This window comes from Hypanus sabinus, chromosome X1, assembly GCF_030144855.1.
Source record: "Hypanus sabinus isolate sHypSab1 chromosome X1, sHypSab1.hap1, whole genome shotgun sequence".
Lineage (NCBI taxonomy): Eukaryota > Metazoa > Chordata > Chondrichthyes > Myliobatiformes > Dasyatidae > Hypanus > Hypanus sabinus.
In genome coordinates this window covers 37157126-37175272 of record NC_082738.1, presented here as the reverse complement: position 1 = coordinate 37175272, position 18147 = coordinate 37157126, and the positions used below count along the sequence as shown (strand labels likewise).

The 18147-nt window shown below is 46.2% G+C and overlaps 1 protein-coding gene across 3 annotated transcripts in view; it reads right to left on the bottom strand.

The window, feature by feature from the left end:
• The window catches only part of tbkbp1 (TBK1 binding protein 1), a 178118-nt gene that overhangs the window by 139673 nt on the left and 20298 nt on the right, over positions 1-18147 (bottom strand). For all 3 annotated transcript variants that reach the window (XM_059956396.1, XM_059956395.1, XM_059956397.1), the window contains exon 2: positions 15618-15862. In XM_059956396.1, coding sequence (XP_059812379.1) covers positions 15618-15842 — 225 coding nt within the window. In that variant the 5' untranslated portion in view covers positions 15843-15862. The remainder of the gene's footprint in view (positions 1-15617; positions 15863-18147) is intronic.

Here is an 18147-nt window from a genome sequence, read left to right as displayed (position 1 = left end):
TCAAACAAATTTCATTACCATCAATGAGCGTTTTAGAAATAATTTCACAAATTCTAAAGCCTGCCCAGGAGCAGACTGTGGTTCAGATCACCATCCAGTAATAGCTACCATTAAAACAAAATAAAAGAAACTGAAACGTGGAAAAAAGAGAAAGAAGTATATGTTGGGAGAACTTTAAAAAGATAGCATACTAAAGCAACAATTCAAAACAGCTGTAGAAGAACACCTCAACGAAAACGAAACAACACCCATTTGGTACAGATTTAATATGCTATACAGCAATCAGCAGAGGAGACAATCCCAGTACAAGAAATCCAACACACCAACAAGGGGTGGATAACCCAAGAAATTCTAGATATGATGGAACAAAGAAGGTTAGTGAAGATTAATGAAGTGCAATACAGAGAGCTTGACAGACAGACCAGACAATTGTGCAATTTTGCAAAGGAGGAATGGCTGAATCAAAAATGCAATGGAGCAGAAGGTCACATTAACAACAGCAAAGAAACTCACAAGAAAATTAAGGAAGTTACTGGAATGAAGAAAACCTCTCTACAGGATGCATAAAATCAGCAGACAGATCCATACTAACAGATCCAGATAAAGTATGTGAGAGATATAGAGCAGCTTTTTGAAGATAATAGAGGGGAATCCCCAGATACTAAACACCCTAATTCTGGCCCATGTATTACCAAAGAAGAAATAACTAAAGCAATGAAAAGCATGAAACACGGTAAAGCCACTGGACCTGATGAAATTTTCAGTTCGAAATGATACAAGCCCTAGAAGATTTGGGCATAGAAATTCTTGTTTAATAGCATATATGAGTCTGGTGTTATTGCCTGGCAATCTCTTGAAATCATCATTTATAACTCTGCAGAAAATTCCTGGAACTATTGACTGCGAATATTATAGAACAATCAGGCTTATAAGTGTTACGAATGTGCCACAACTCTCAGGGGCCGAAGGGTACAAAGTAGGCCCCTCCTTTTTGAGAATCACAAGGTCGCTATTAATTCGGGTCTGGGACCCAGGAAATGAGGGAGAGACGTCCAGGAATGTGTCCTGGCCTCAGCAAGGCAGAACCATTGATAACGGCTATTGTCTCTTGGAGATGGAATTGTGTATTGAGTACTGTACGATTCATTGAAGCCCTCAGGAGGTGACCAGAGTGGGCTGGTTGAGGGATTGCATCACCCCAACCTGATTGACATCTGAGACCCCGTGAGTAAGGATAAAAGAGGGTCTGGGGAACAACCCCTTTAGACGCACCAGGAGAAATGCTAGAGATCCCGTGACAGCCAGTGGGGGGCTCGCATGCGTCCTTTCCCTTTGCCTGGGATTGGGGCCTTACCACGGAAGAACGGCTTTAGCTAAAGGACCGGCTACACCAACGGAACTCTCGAAGGATCGAAAACATAAAAGGAAAAGCTGGCAAGTTTCTAAAAATCTCTCTTGACTCCAACCAAAAGCTGCAGCCTGAATGAACTGAGTGACTTTTATATTTCCATCGGACAATACCTTATCCCCTAGACAACAATAGAGCTTATTTCTTATTGATTATTATTATACCCGCACATTTAGATTTAGTATTGACGACGTATATTATCTGTATGTTTGCATTGATATTATTTTTGTGTATTTTTACTAATAAATACAGTTAAAAATAGTACTATCAGACTTCAACGGACCGCTCTATCTTTGCTGGTAAGTGACCCAGTTACGGGGTTCGTAACATAAGTCACATAATAAAGATTTTGTTGAGAATTGTTGAGTCAAATTAAAAACAAGTTAAGGCCAGAAACTTCTAAACTGTAGTATGGGTTTATTGAAGACAGAGGAACTAGGAACGCAATTTTCATACTATGAATGCTTTCAGAAAGGGCAATTGAATATCAAAATGATGTCTTTTTATGTTTTATTGATTTACCTAAAGCATTCAACAAAATGCAACATGAAAAACTATTTCAAATTCTCGCTAAACTAAACATTGACGGAAGGGATCAACAACTGCTTCAAAATTTATATTGGAACCAAACGGTGGCGGTAAAAATTGATGATAATATAAGCAGTTGGACTAAAATTCAAAGAGGAATTAGACAGGGATGCATTGCCCAACCAGAATTATTTAATATCTATAGTGAAATGATTTTCAGAGAAATAGAAGACCTAGATGGGATAAAAATTGGAGGTGTTAACATCAACAATATAAGATATGCAGACGATACCACCCTAATAGGAAGTGCTGCAGAAAACCTACAAATCCTCCTTGAAAAAGTAGTACAAACAAGAGCAGATTTTGGTCTAACCATCAACTGCAAAAAAAACCCCAAATGTATGGTAATATCAAAACAGCAGGATATTCCCAAATGCCAACTGTACATCAGTAACCAAGTGATTGAACAAAAGATCAGCTTTAATTACCTTGGTAGCTTTATATCACAAGATGCTAGAACTAGAAATAAAAAGAAGAATTGCCATTGCCAAAACCAACTTCCAAAAAATGAAACCCATGTTTACCAACAGACACATTTCTACGACAACAAGGCTTAGGCTACTAAAATGTTACATCTGGTCAATCTTGCTGCATGCTTCTGAAACGTGGACTATAACACCAGAACTCCAAAGAAAACCTAGAAGCAACAGAAATGTGGTTTCTTAGAAGAATGCTGAAAATATCATATGGAGATAGGGTAACTAATGAGACAGTACTCCAACGTGCCCATACAAAAAGATCTTTAATGAGAATATTAAATGAGAGGAAACTTAAATTTCTGGGCCATGTCATCAGAAAGGGAGAAATCGAATGCCTTACATTGCAAGGCCGTATGCCTGGGAAACGCGGTAGAGGAAGCCAAAGAAGAAAATATATGGACACTGTGAAAGAACTAACAGATCTAAGTGTGCGAGATATCATTGACGCTGCGTGGGATCGTTCGATATGGAAAGCCATGATTGCCCAAGCGTGTAATGCGTGAGGCACATGAAGAAGAAGAACAGTCAATCTAAAAAATGCTCTAGTGTACACTGTATGAATTCCTCCATCAATAATTATTAGGAACTAATGCACAGTTTTATAGTACTGTAGTGGTATTGGTAGTGTTCTAACTTATTCTGTATTTCATTTAAATATGTAATTTGTTGCTCAGTTAAACAGTAAACACCCATGATTGTATAGCCAAGTTTCCATCGAACTCAATATATAAGTTTGCTGATGACACCACAATTGTAGGCCTTAACTTGGGTAATGATGAGTCTGAGTACAGAGAGGAAATTAAGAACCTGGTGGCATGGTGTGAAGACAATGACCTATCCCTTAACGTCAGCAAGATGAAGGAATTGGTTGTTGACTTCAGAAGGAGCAGCGGACTGCATGACCCCATCTACATCAGTTTTGCGCAGGTGGAACAGGTCAAAAGCTTTAAGTTCCTCAGGGTGAATATCACAAGATCACAAGACAAGGGAGCAGAAGTAGGCCATTCAGCCCATTGAGTCTGCTCCACCACTCCACCAATGAGCTAAACTATTCTTCTGTCTAGTTCCAATTTCTGGCTTTTTTTCCCATATCCCTTGATACCCTGACTAATCAGATACCTATCAATCTCCTCCTTAAACTCCCTCAATGATCGGGCCTCCACAGCTGTATGTGGAATGACCTGACTTGGTCTAACCAAGCAAAGTCCACTGCCAAGAAGGCCCACCAGCACCTTTACTTCCTGAGAAAGCTGAAGAATTTTGGCCTGTCCCCTAAAACCCTCACTAATTTTTATAGGTGCACCATAGAAAGCATTCTTCTAGGGTGCATCACAACCTGGTATGTAAGTTGTCCTGTCCAAGACCGGAAGAAGCTGCAGAAGATCGTGAACATAGCCCAGCACATCACACAAACCAATCTTCCATCCTTGGACTCACTTTACACCGCACGCTGTCGGAGCAGTGCTGCCAGGATAATCAAGGACAAGACCCACCCAGCCAACACACTCTGTCCCTCTTCCCTCCAGGAGAAGGTTCAGGAGCATGAAGATTCGTACGGCTAGATTTGGGAACAGCTTCCTTCCAACTGTGATAAGACTGCTGAACGGATCCTGGCCCGGATCTGGGCCGTACCTTCCAAATATCCGGACCTGACTTGCACTACCGTACTTTCCCTTTTCTATTTTCTAGTTATGATTTATAATTTATATTTTTTTTATATTTACTTCGATTTGTACTTCAGGAAGCGTGAAGCACAGAATCAAATATCGCTGTGATGATTGTACGCTCTAGTATCAATTGTTTGGTGACAATAAAAGAAAAGTAAAGTAATTCGTCCTTTTTTAACTGTCTTCATGAACTTTAGCTAATTGGGCAACTGTTTAATTGGGCCAAAATGTACTGGTCCTCATGTGTCCCAATTAACCAGAGTCCACTGTATACCACTTTGGATACTGTTGGGGGGGGGGGGGGTGTCAACCTACATGTGACTAGGTCTCTGGTACTCAGCCACTCAAAGGGAAGGGGGGGAGAAGAGGTGTGCAGAAGTAATAGGGGATACTGTGGAGACCCACTTTCTGCGCAGGCGAACCGGCTCACAAATAGCCAGCGCGCGGGGAGAGACTTTGGTAATGCACCTCTGACGTCATTTCCGCCCAGAGAGGGTGGGCGCTAGGGATTAAATGCCAGTGCCGCGAAGTTTGAATAAACTAGTCTCGAAACGATTTACCGACTGTGTGTCGTTATTTCAGCGCTGTGTGTAGCACATCGCTACATTGGTGACCCCGACGGTCCAAACGGGATTTGGACCAAAGATGACTGACTCTTCATCTGTTCACGCAGTTTCGCTAAAACTGCCAACTTTCTGGACGCTGCGACCACGCGTGTGGTTTGGCCAAGCAGAAGCCCAGTTCCAGGTTTGGCAGATCTCTTCTGATTCCACGCGTTACTATCACATGGTGAGCGCCCTTGACCAGGAGACGGCCGCCCAGGTTGCAGATTTCATACAGTCACCCCCGGAAGAAGGCAAATATGCAGCATTCAAAGCGCTGCTCATTGGGACCTTTGGCCTCTAACGGCGTGAGCGGGGTGCCCACCTGCTTCACCTGGACGGTTTGGGAGACAGACTGCTGTCAGCATTGATGAATGAGATGCTGTCCCTGGCTGACGGACACAAGCCCTGCCTCATGTTCGAGCAAGCGTTCCTGGAGCAACTGCCCGAGGACATACATCTGCTGCTGGCTGACGCAGAATTCAGCGACACCAGATGGTGGCGGCCCGGGCAGACGTGCTGTCGAAAGCCAAGAGGGAGAGCGTGGTGTCCATCGGTCAGATTACCAGGCCACGCGCCCAACAGCAGACCAGACCAGGCCCGGCAGGGGGGCGCACACAACACAGAGGCAGGAGTGAGGAGGCCAGTGAATTCTACCACCAGCGATGGGGCACAAAAGCTCGCAGTTGTCGCCTGCCCTGCAAGGGCCAGGGCCAAGGCCAGCTGCCGCTAATGACTATTGCGGCTGGCCACCAGGACAGCCTCTTGTACATCTGGGACAAACAGTCGGGACGCTGCTTCTTGGTCGACACCAGAGCGGAGCATCTTGCCCCTGACGGGGTACTACACCCACAACAGGAAGCCAGGACCCACCCTGAGGGCCGCAAACAGCAGCACGATACGGACCTACGGCACCTGCACAGTGCAGCTGCGGTTCGGTGCCAGCCGGTTCACATGGGACTTCACACTGGCCACCGTGGCCCAACCACTCCTGGGGACGGACTTCTTGCGAGCTCACAGCCTGCTGGTCGACTTGCAAGGGAAAAGACTGGTACATGCCGAGACTTTTCAGACGTTCTCCCTGGGTGAAGCCAAGTTGCCGGCCCCACACCTGGACTCCATCACGCTGTCAGACAACGAATTCACCAGAATCCTGGCGGACTTTCCATCGATTCTGGCACCGCAGTTCACGGCAGCCATGCCCAGACACAGGGTTCAGCACCACATCCCGACCCAGGGACCACCCCTCCATGCCCACACACGAAGGCTCCCCCTGGAAAAGCTCCGCCTGGCGTAGGAAGAGTTCAAGAGGATGGAGGAATTGGAGATCGTACGAAGGTCAGACAGCCCATGGGCCTCCCCCCTGCACATGGTGCCCAAAGCAGCCGGGGGCTGGAGACCATGCGGCGACTACCGCAGACTGAACGAGGCTACAACTCCAGACCGCTACCCCGTGCCGCACATACAGGACTTTGCAGCAAACCTGCATGGGGCAAGAATATTTTCCAAAGTAGACCTTGTCCGGGGATACCATTAAATCCCGGTGCACCCTGAAGACATCCCCAAAACAGCACTCATCACCCTGTTCCGTCTGTTCGAGTTCCTCTGAATGCCGTTCGGCCTGAAGAATGCCGCACAGACGTTCCAGCGGCTAATGGACGCGGTGTGACGCAACCTGGATTTTGCGTTCATCTATTTGGACGACATCCTTATAGCCAGCAGTTGTCGTCAGGAGCATCCGTCCCACCTCCGCCAGCTCTACTCCTATCTGAGTGATTTCAGCCTCATGATCAACCCGGCCAAATGCCAGTTCGGTCTCGATACCATCGACTTCCTGGGCCACAGGATTACCAAAGACGGGGCAACACCTCTGCCCACCAAGGTAGACGCGATCCGCCACTTTGCCCGGCCCAACACGGTCAAAGGCCTGCAGGAGTTCATTGGTATGGTGAACTTCTACCACCGTTTCCTCCCCTCAGCAGCCCATATCATGCACCCTTTGTACACCCTGATGTCGGGTAAAGGCAAGGACATTACTTGGGACGAGGAGGCCGTGGCCGCTTTTGTTAAGGGCAAGGAAGCCTTGGCAGATGCCGCGATGCTGGTGCACCCCAGAACGGACATTCCAACCGCCCTCACGGTGGACGCATCTGACACAGCAGTCGGTGGGGTGCCGGAGCCGCTCATCGAGGGGTGCTGGCAACCCCTGGCGTTCTTCAGCAGGCACCTACGACCACCCAAACTCAAGTACAGTACTTTCGACCGGGAGCTGTTGGCACTGTATCTGGCAATCCAGCATTTCAGGTACTTCTTAGAAGGCAGGCTGTTCACCGCGTTCACGGACCACAAACCGTTGACCTTCGCGTTCACGAAGGTGTCCGATCCCTGGTTGGCTCGCCAGCAGTGACATCTGTCCTACATCTCCGAGTACACAACAGACATCCAGCATGTCTCGGGGAAGGACATCGTGGCGGACGCACTCTCCAGACCAGCTGTCCAGGCCCTGTCCCTGGGGGTAGACTGTGCAGCACTGGCGGAGGCGCAGCAGGCAGGTGACGAGATGCCCAGCTACAGGACCGCAGTCTCGGGTTTGCAGCTGCAAGACTTTCTCGTAGGCCCAGGTGAGAGGACCCTCCTGTGTGACGTGGCTACTGACCAACCTCGCCCCATCGTCCCGGCAGCCTGGAGGCAGCGAGTTTTCAACTCCATACACGGTTTGGCACACCCACCTATTCGGACAACCGTCTGGCTGGTCTCCAGCAAGTTCGCGTGGCACGGACTTTGCAAGCAGGTCAGTGAATGGGCCAGAACGTGCGCGTAGTGCCAAACAGCCAAGGTGCAGCGGCACACTAAAGCCCCGCCGCAGCAGTTCAAACCCACCCACCGGAGGTTCGACCACATTCATGTGGATGTTGTGGGCCCCCTACCAGTGTCCCGAGGAGCGCGGTACCTCCTAACTATGGTAGACCGGTTCACGAGGTGGCCAGAGGCAGTCCCGCTCACCGACACATCTGCCGATTCCTGCGCCCAAGCACTGATTGCAACCTGGGTAGCACACTTCGGGGTACCGGCCCACATTACCTCCGACAGAAGCGCCCAGTTCACCTCCAGCCTGTGGTCGGCTGTGGCCAGCCTGTTGGGAACGCAGCTGCACCACACAACTGCCTACCACCCACAGTCAAACGGACTAGTGGAACGCTTCCACCGTCACTTGAAGTCGGCTCTCATGGCCCACCTGAGAGGACCTAACTGGGTAGACGAGCTTCCCTGGGTCCACTTTGGAATTCGCACAGCGCCCAAAGAGGATCTGCACGCCTCGTCAGCCGAGTTGTTGTACGGCACACCCCTGGCCATCCCAGTAGAGTTCATACCAGCCCCAAGGGGGCAAGAGGAAGAACCTGCAGCAGTCCTGGACAGACTACACAAAAGGCTCGGTGATCTGGCTCCCGTGCCAACTTCACAGCACGGACAGACCCTGACCCATGTACCCAAAGACCTGCAGAACTGTAAGTTTGTGTTTGTACGAAGGGGCAGACACTGGGTGCCGCTACAGCGGCCGTACGAGGGGCCGTTCAAGGTGAACAACAACAACGGGTCCACGTACGTTCTGGACATTGGGGGGAGAGAGGAGGTTTTCACGGTGGACCGACTCAAACCGGCCCATGTGGACGTGGCGCAGCCGGTCAAGGTTCAGGCACCACGGCACAGGGGCAGACCTCCCAAACAGAGGCTGATCCAGACTGTGGACATTGGGGGGTGTATCACCGGTTCTGGGGGGGGGGGGTGTTATGTGGCAACCCACTTTCTGCGCAGGCGAACCGGTTCACAAATAGCCAGCGCACGGGGAGAGACTTTGGTCATGCACCTCTGACGTCATTTCCGCCCAGAGAGGATGGGCGCTAGGGATTTAAATGCCAGCGCCGTGAAGTTTGAATAAACTAGTCTCGAAACGACTTACCAACTGCGTGTCGTTATTTCAGCGCTGTGTGTAGCACATCGCTATAATTCCATAGTTAGAAAAGCAGACAGGAGATGTTGTAGATGTAAGAGACACCCAGATGGTATGTTGCTTCCCAGGTGCCAGGGTCAGGGAGGACTCAGATCAGGTCCATAGCATTGGGGAAAGTGAACAGCCAGAAATTGTGGTACATTTGATACCAATGACAAAGGTAGGGAAATTAGGTCCTGAAGAGAGATTACAGGTAGAAAGCTGAAAAGCAAGAGTTCAAGAGCAGTAATCTCTGGGTTACTGCCTGTGCCATGTTCCAGTGAAGTAAGAATAGGATGAGTGTGTGGCTGAGGAATTGGTGCAGGCGGCAGGGCTTCAGATTTCTGGATCATTGGGATCTCTTTAGGGAAGGTACGACCTGTACAAGAAGGATGGGTTACACCTAATCTTCAGGGGGACCAATATCCTCACCGGCAGGTTTGCTAGAGCTGCTAGGGAGTGTTTAAACTAATCTGGCAGGGGAGTAGGAACCATAGTGATAGGCTGAGGATGGGGCAGTTGGTACATGAGGATATGCAGTGTGTAGTGAGATAGTGAGAAAGGACAGATAGATGACAGGGCAAAATTGCAGTCAGTGGGATGATATATATAGAGAGAGAGAAAAAGAAAGGTGAAAGTGGATATAGAATTTCTGGAAAGCAATGCTGGAGAGGTAGTAATGGGAGAAAAAAAAATGGCAGACAAACTTAAGTACAAAGTGCATTTTGCATTAGTCTTCCCTGTGGAAGACACTAGCAGTTTGCCAGAAATTCCACAGCGTCAGGGGGCAGAAGTTGCTATTACTTTTGCTATGATGAGGGAGAAGGTGCTTGGAAAACTGAAAGGTCAGAATGAAGATAAGTCACTTGGACCAGATGGACTACACCCCAGGGTTCCGAAAGAGGTGGCTGAAGGTATTGTGGAGGCATTAGTAATGATCTTTCAAGAATCACTAAATTCTAGAATGGTTCCGGAAGGACTGGAAAATCGCAAATGTCACTCCACTCTTTAAAAAGGAAGGGAGGCAGAAGAAAGGAAATTATAGGCCAGCTAGCCTGACTTCAGGGGTCGGGGAGATGCTGGAGATCTGTTATTAGTGATGAAGTTTCGGGTACTTGGAGGCCAAAGTCAGCATGGTTGTCTAAAGGGGAAATCCTGCCTGACAAATCTGTTGGAATTCTTTAAGGAAACAAAAGGCAGGATAGACAAGGGAGAGTCAGTGGATGTTGTTTATTTGGATTTTCAGAAGGCCTTTGACAAGGTCCCACACATGATGCTGCTTAACACGTTAAGAGCCCATGGTTTTACAGAAAAGGTATCAGTGTCGATAAAAGATCAGCTGACTGGCAGGAGGCACACAGTGGAAATAAAGGAGGCTTTTTCTGATTGGGTGCCATGGCTAGTGGTGTTCCACAGGGTTTGGTGCAGAGACCACTCCTTTTCACGTTATATGTCAATAATTTGGATGATGGAATTGATGGCTTTGTGGCCGTGTCTACTGATAGGTGGAGGGGCAGGCACGGTTGCGGAAGCAGAGAGTCTGCAGAGGGACTTAAGAGAATGGACAAAGAAGTGGCAGATGGAATATAGTATATTGTCATTCACTTTGGTAAAAGGAATAGTGCAGATTATTTTATAAATGGGGAGAAATCAGAAGTGCAAAGGGACTTTGGGAGTCCCAGTGCAGGATTCCCTAAAGGGTAACTTGCAGGTTGAGTCAGTGGTAAGGAAGGCAAATACAAAGTTATCATGCATTTTGAGAGACTGGACTATAAAAGCAAGGATATAATACTGAGGCTTTATAAGGCATTGATCAGACTGCACCTGGTTTATTATGAGCAGTTTTGGCCCCCTTACCTAAGAAAATAGGTGCTGGAATTTGTAAAGATTCTAAAGAGCATCTCAGTTCTAAAGGGCCTCACATCCTAGACTCCTCCACTATAGAAACATCCTCTCCACATCCACTCTATCAAGGCCTTTCAATATTTTATAGTTCAAAGTTCAAACTTTTACCTTTTACAACTTTGAGATTCATCTCCTTTTACAGCAGCCACAGAACAAAGAAACCTAATAGAATTCATGAAAGTCCCCACATAACATTACTGTCAAACATCTAATGTGCGAACAAAGAAAGAACAAATCATGCAAACAATAAAAAAAGTAAACAAATAATGAATCGCAGAGTTGGCGAAAGTGAGCCCACAGCCACGGAACCAGTTCAATGCTGAGGCCACAGAGTAGTGAGGTGAATTCTGGCTCGTCCTTCACCCTCAGCCTTCATGCCTTAAGTCTCTTATTCTGTCTTAGTGCTTAAATTGGCTACAAATCAGTTCATTTTCTGCTCTCAGATCTGGGCCCCACTGCATCAATCTAGCCCCAAGTTTCAATCTCGCTCCAAGGACGCTCCAGCAATGGGTGCCACAACGGTACCCGCATTCTTGAGAGACCAGTTCGCCAAATCCTTCAGGTTACCACAAAAAAAAAACGTCAGGCTATACAGAGTTTAAAAGCACAAACCCCAAAGGGAAATTTCAGCTTGTAGATTATAGTGACCAGAGTCCAGAAAAAGTATATTTAGTAGAATTGCTAGTTTTGTTAGCTGTCCACACAACATCACCGCATCGCCAGCGCCATCTTGATTGTTTCAGTGAGATCCCTCTAATTCTCCTAAACTCCAGCAAGTACAGGCCCAGAGCAGTCAACCATTCCTCACACATTAACCCTTTCATTCCTGGGATAATTCTCATGAACCTTCTCTGGACCCTCTCCAATGTCAGCACACCTTTTCCTAAAAAGAAGGACCCAAACTGTTCACAATACTCCAAGTACAATCTGACGGATACTGTATGAATGCTTTAAAGTTTTCAATTTGAGAGTTTAAGTCCTGGATAGATGAAGGAACAGACAGCAACATTCAGACAAATGAGTAAGGTCATACAAAAGTCCAGGATTGAGAAACGGAGAGCATTTGGAAAGGCTAGTGAGCTGAAGGAGGATACAGAGATACCAAAAGCCCTATTTAATGAGGGATATGAATATCAATTGGGAGATAAGATGATAAGGCAGGTATTAGTGATTCCGCTGCAAAGTTTGTTATTGATTAATAAGCAGACACAGTTTGAAAATAGACTCTGACAATTTTAATGTTATAATCTGAAGCAACATTAACAGGTAGCCATAAGCACCATGTGCACCAGCATTTTGGCTGTTCACACAAGAATATACCTGTAAATTAAAACATTTTTGTTTGGGTGGTTTTATTGTTATCCCAGTCTCAAAAACCTCTTTGCTAATTCTTTCTTACCTTACCTACTTTAACCTAAATTTCCCTGTTTGGCTGACTGCCCACATTTACTGGGCTTCCCTCATGTCTGAGATGATTGAAGAGTACAAGAACTGACCCACTTTCACACGCTCACACCGTAACCTATTCTCTCACACTGTGCTATATTTAGATAAACTCCCCTGCTTGCTCACTGCTTCAGTTGTAGCTCAGTGGATTCCAATTTTATTAAAGGAACTTTTTGATGAAGCAGGAAGGTTGTTCTTGTGTTAAGCAGCACCACATGGAGGACAAACGTGTGAATACACCACACATGCACTAAGTGGAGCTGCTGATTCACTCCATTAATTTTACTGTCCTATTACCAATTTTTCCCAGACGTTTAAACCTTGAAACCAGATCAAATCAATTCAATATAAATCAACATGCACAATGGACTTTAAAATATTTTCTCTTAAAAGCGATGCATCTTTCCATCAAATTTATCATATCTTGTATCCCCTTATTTATTAACTGCTATGGAACTGAGAGGAAAGGAGAGTGAAGATAGAGTCATAGAAACATAGAAACCCTACAGCACAATACAGGCCCTTCGGCCCACAAAGCTGTGCCGAACATGTCCTTACCTTAGAACTACCTAGGCTTTACCCATAGCCCTCTATTTTTCCAAGCTTCATGTATCCATCCGGGAGTCTCTTAAAAGACCCTATCGTATCCGCCTCCTCCACCACCGCCGGCAGCCCATTCCACGCACTCACCACTCTCTGAGTAAAAAACTTACCCCTGACATCTCCTCTGTACCTACTCCCCAGCACCTTAAACTATTTCAGCTCTGGGGAAAAGCCTCTGACTATCCACACGATCAATGCCTCTCATCATCTTATACACCTCTATCAGGTCACCTCTCATCCTCCGTCACTCCAAGGAGAAAAGGCCGAGTTCACTCAACCTATTCTCATAAGGCATGCTCCCCAATCCAGGCAACATCCTTGTAAATCTCCTTTGCACCCCTTCTATGGTTTCCACGTCCTTCCTGTAGTGAGCCAACCAGAATTGAGCACAGTACTCCAAGTGGGGTCTGATCAAGGTCCTATATAGATACAACATTACCTCTCAGCTCTTAAACTCAATCCCATGATTGATGAAGGCCAATGCACCATATGCCTTCTTAACCACACAGTCAACCTGCGTAGGAGATTTCAGTGTCCTATGGACTCAGACCCCAAGACCCTTCTGATCCTCCACACTGCCAAGAGTCTGCCATTAATGCGAAATTCTGCCATCATATTTGACCTACCAAAATGAGCCACCTCGCACTTATCTGGGTTGAATTCCATCTGCCACTTCTCAGCCCAGTTTTGCATCCTATCACTGTCCCTCTGTAACCTCTGACAGCCCTCTACACTATCCACAACACCCACAATCTTTGTGTCATCAGCAAACTTATTAACCCATCCTTCCACTTCCTCATCCAGGTCATTTATAAAAATCATGAAGAATAGGGGTTCCAGAACAGATCCCTGAGGCGCACCACTGGTCACTGATCTCCATGCAGAATATGACCCATCTACAACCACTCTTTGCCTTCTGTGGACAAGTCAATTCTGGATCCACAAAGCAATGACCCCTTGGATCCCATGCCTCCTTACTTTCCCAATAAGTCTTGCATGGGGTACCTTGTCAAATGCCTTGCTGAAATCCATAAACACTATGTCTATTGCTCTACCTTCATCAATCCTCAAAAAAATTAACATCCTCAAAAAAATTCAATCAGGCTCATAAGGCACGATTTGCCTTTGACAAAGCCATGCTGACTACTCCTAATCATATTATGCCTCACCAAATGTTCATAAATCCTGCCTCTCAGGATCTTCTCCATCAGCTTACCAACCACTGAAGTAAGACTCACTTGTCTATAATTTTCTGGGCTATCCCTACTTCCTTTTTTGAATAAGGGAACAACATCCACAACCTTCCAATCCTCCGGAACCTCTCCTGTCCTCATTGATGATGCAAAGATCATTGCCAGAGGCTCAGCAATCTCCTCCCTCACCTCCCACAGTAGCCTGGGGTACATCTCATCAGGTCCTGGCAACTTATCCAACTTGATGCTTTCCAAAAGCTCCAGCACATCCTCTTCCTTAATATCTACAAGCTCAAGCTTTTCAGTCTGCTGCAAGTCATCCCTACAATCGTCAAGATCCTACTAGTAATACCGCATGGAAACAGCCCTTTGGCTCATCTTGTTCATGCTGATCACGATGCCCATCCAATCTACTGACAATCGGCAGGAGGAACTCAGCAGGTCGAGCAGCATCTGAGTGAGGAGATTATTTGTCAACATTCTGGGTTAAAACCATGTATTTGCACATGCATCCAGATATGGTTGGCATGCAAAAGTTTTTCACTACATCTCAGTTACACCCAACAATAATAAACCAGTTTACCTGTAATCTACCATTCAGCTAGGTCTTCTAACAGTAACAAACTACAACCAATTCAGGGTGGATCAAATTATATGCATATTTATTACTTGCAAGGGAAAGTCTGCCTCCATATGTTAAGTTGCTGGTAAGGAGCTTCAATCTTACAGCTCAAAACAAACAATTTTTGTACTTGTACAGAAATCAGTAATTCATCAATTTCATGCCTTTGAGGTTGTTACATCCCGTAATGGCATTCCTTCTTTATCTGGATCAGTGGCAGTTGTTCTTTAATCAGTCCATTTGTGGTTGCTGCTATTTGTTGTCCTTTATTTATTGTTATTTGGACTTAATTTCACTAGTAATTGAATCAGCGAGCTGAACTCTGACCGCTGGCCCTGTAACATCATCACTGCCCACTGCGGTAAGAGTCAGAAGCAGGCTCCGCAGCCCAGTATCGCCTCTTTAAAGGGTGGGTTCTTTGCTCTTTATTGCTAGGGGACTCCTAACCATTTCCCGGTGACTGGAAGGCACGTTTGGAACCCGTTTGCATCCTTTACTCAGGAACAAAGCTGCCCAAGCCGGTTTCACTACTTGAAGCAGCACAGCCACTTTAAGTTCTCCTCCTCTGGAGGGATATCACAACTCTCGGCAGCTGGGATATGCAATTTGTCCATTTAACACTTCTCTGCACATCTAGTATCTTAGGGCATTACCACCCTGCAGCCTCACACAGAACCATAGGGGAACGCCATACTTTATTTTGACCATAACACATAGGAATAGAATTAGGGCATTTGGTCCATTGAGTCTGCCCCACCATTCAATCGTGGCTGATTTATTATCCCTCTCAACCCCATTCTCCTGCCTTCTCCTTGACGCCCTGACTAATCAAGAACCAATCAACCTCCACTTTAAATATTCCCAATGACTTGGCCTCCACAGCCATCTGTGGCAATGTATTCCACAGGCTCACCACCCTCTGGCTAAAGAAATTCCTCCTCATCTCTGCTCTAAAGGGACGTCCTTCTATTCTGAGGCTGTGTCCTCCGGTCCTAGACTCCCCCACTGTATGAAACATCCACTCCACAGAGAAATTTCCAGTCAGAGTCACTTTCCAAGGTAGGACTAGGGCACATCACAGCTTTACCAGGAATGAAATTTGATGCTAAGTTTTACCTTGAGATCATACTGTCTGAGTTTCCTCTTCAAAGTGGAGTTGTCCCTTTCCATCCCAATTAACCTCTGTTTGATATCGTTGTAGGCCGTGATCAGGGCAAAGTGGGAAGCAGAGTGCTCCTCTCCGGTAAGGTCTGTGTTGGGGGTGTCAACCCAGTCCTCTTCATCATGCAGCCCTTCTTGTGTCAGTATACTGATATCTTCTTCGAAGTTGTAGGAATCCATAGTAGGCAGTCATTGGGAAACTGTTACAAGTGAGATAAAAATGTATCAGTGCCCAATGATTCAAGCAGAAAATAAGTATCATATATAACAGAGAACATTCACACAAGCTTCACACAATTAGTGTCTCACTCATTGATGTACACAAGAGAGTCTGCAGATGCTGGAAATTCAGAGTAACACACACAAAATGCTGAAGGAACTCGGCAGGTCTTGGATGGGAATAAAACAGTTAACATTTTGGACTGAAGCCCTTCATCAGGACAGAAATGGGGAAGAAGCCAAAATAATAAAGTGAGTACAGGTCTGGCAGGTGATAGGTGAGAACAGGTGAGAGGGAAAAAGGGTGGCTGAGGGAGGGGTGATGAAGTGAGAAGCTGGAAGGTGACAGGTGGATGACGTAAAGGGCTAAAGGAGAAGGAATCTGATAGGAGAGGACCGTGGACCGCTGGAGAAAGGGAAGGAAGAGGGGCACCAGAGGAAATTGATGGGCAGTGTGGAGAAGGGGTGAGAAGGGAGCCAGAATGGGGAATAGAAAAAAAACAGAAGGGGAGGAGGGAGAAATTACCAGAAGTTAGCAATCGATGTTCATGCTGACATTGAGAGTCACTCAATGATGTGACTTTGAAGCATAGTTGCAGTTGTTATACGAGCCACAGAACCTCCTTCCCCTCCTCCCGGATTACCCCCTCCCTCCTCTGGGATCCTCTGCAAATTAATGTTCTTGGCTGATCCAACTGTGATCTCAACGCTCAAACCCAGTGATGTTTCATTCAGTGCTTATCAAGAATCTAATTGCCACCACCTTATATATATTCAAATACCTTGCTTCCATTTAAGGACAGACTTCCAAAGCCTCACAGTCTATTGACTGAGAAGGCCACCACCACCTTAAATTGACAAATCCTCATTTTGAAAGTGACCTCTAACTCTAGACGCATTTCATTGCATGCTTCAATGTCCATGTGACAAATAAAGCTAATCTTAGACTCCCCTACAAGAAATATCTTGTCTACATGATGTCTATCAAGACCCCTCAAAATTTTATACAGTTCAGTACTCAACCTTCTAAACTCCATGGATACAAGGCTAGTCTGTCCAACTTATCCTCAATGGAAATCCAGCACCATATTTATACACAGCAAGCTTCCATAACTGGAATGAACTACTTTCGAACTTAGGGTGCGGCTCATTGAGGGAAGTATGTTGATCAGGATACTTCTCTTTGTCCTTCCCTGCTACAAACCTAGACAATGAGATCTTCCCTTAGCAACAAAAAATCTGTTGGAGCTTTTTCCAAATTCCAGCATCTGCACTCGCTTGTGGCTTCAGATCTTCTCCTTGTGCCAGAGAGGGAGATGGAGGCTCATTTTAGGGGTATAAAGTCCTACGAGATGGAAGCAGGCTCTTCAGCACATTGAGTCAATCCTGATTATCAAGCGCATTAATCCCATTTTATTTTCCCCACATTTCCCACCAACTTCTCCAGGCTCTACCGCTCACCCAGACACTAGAGGCAAATGACAGTGGCCAATTAACCTACCAGTCCGTGTGTCTTTGGGATGTGGGTGAAAACCAGATCAGCCAAGGGAAATGCACGCAGCCACAGGGAAAAAGAGACAGGATCGGACCAGAATCACGTGAGCTATGGGACAGCAGCATCCCATTCTAAGACTGGGAGACCTAATGGTGGAGCTTCCCCTCATTAATGTGCTATTCTCTCTGGATTCAAATTGAAAGCAAGGCTCATAAAGCAGCCTGCTGCTTTTAACTCTTTCCTTTCCAGGGTGAAAAGTGTACATCTGCTTTATTTGGTTCACTCTCATCCTATCCTTCCACAACCTAGTCATGTGTTCCAGGAAGCATTTCAACATCTTCATATATCTATCTTCAAATGAGAGAAGGGACATATTAAATACCCTCCCAATGAGCCTATGATCTTATCCTGCTGCTTCGTTATAGGAAGGACGTGGAAGCTTTAGAGAAGATGCAGGGGAGTTTTACCAGGATGCTGCCTGGATTAGAGAGCATGTCTTATTAGGTTGAGTGAGCTAGACCTTTTCTCTTTGGAGCAGAGGATGATGAGAGGTGACTTGATAAAGGTGTACAAGACGATAAAAGGAATAGAGTAGACAGCCAGAGACTTTTTTCCCCCAGGGTGGAAATGGATAATGTGAGGGGCACAATTTTAAGGCGATTGGAGGAAAATATAGGAGGGGATGTCAAAGGTTAAGTTTTTAAACACAGAGAGTACTGAGTGTGTGGATGAGCCCTGCCAGGGGTTGAGGTAGAGGCAGGGGACTTTTAA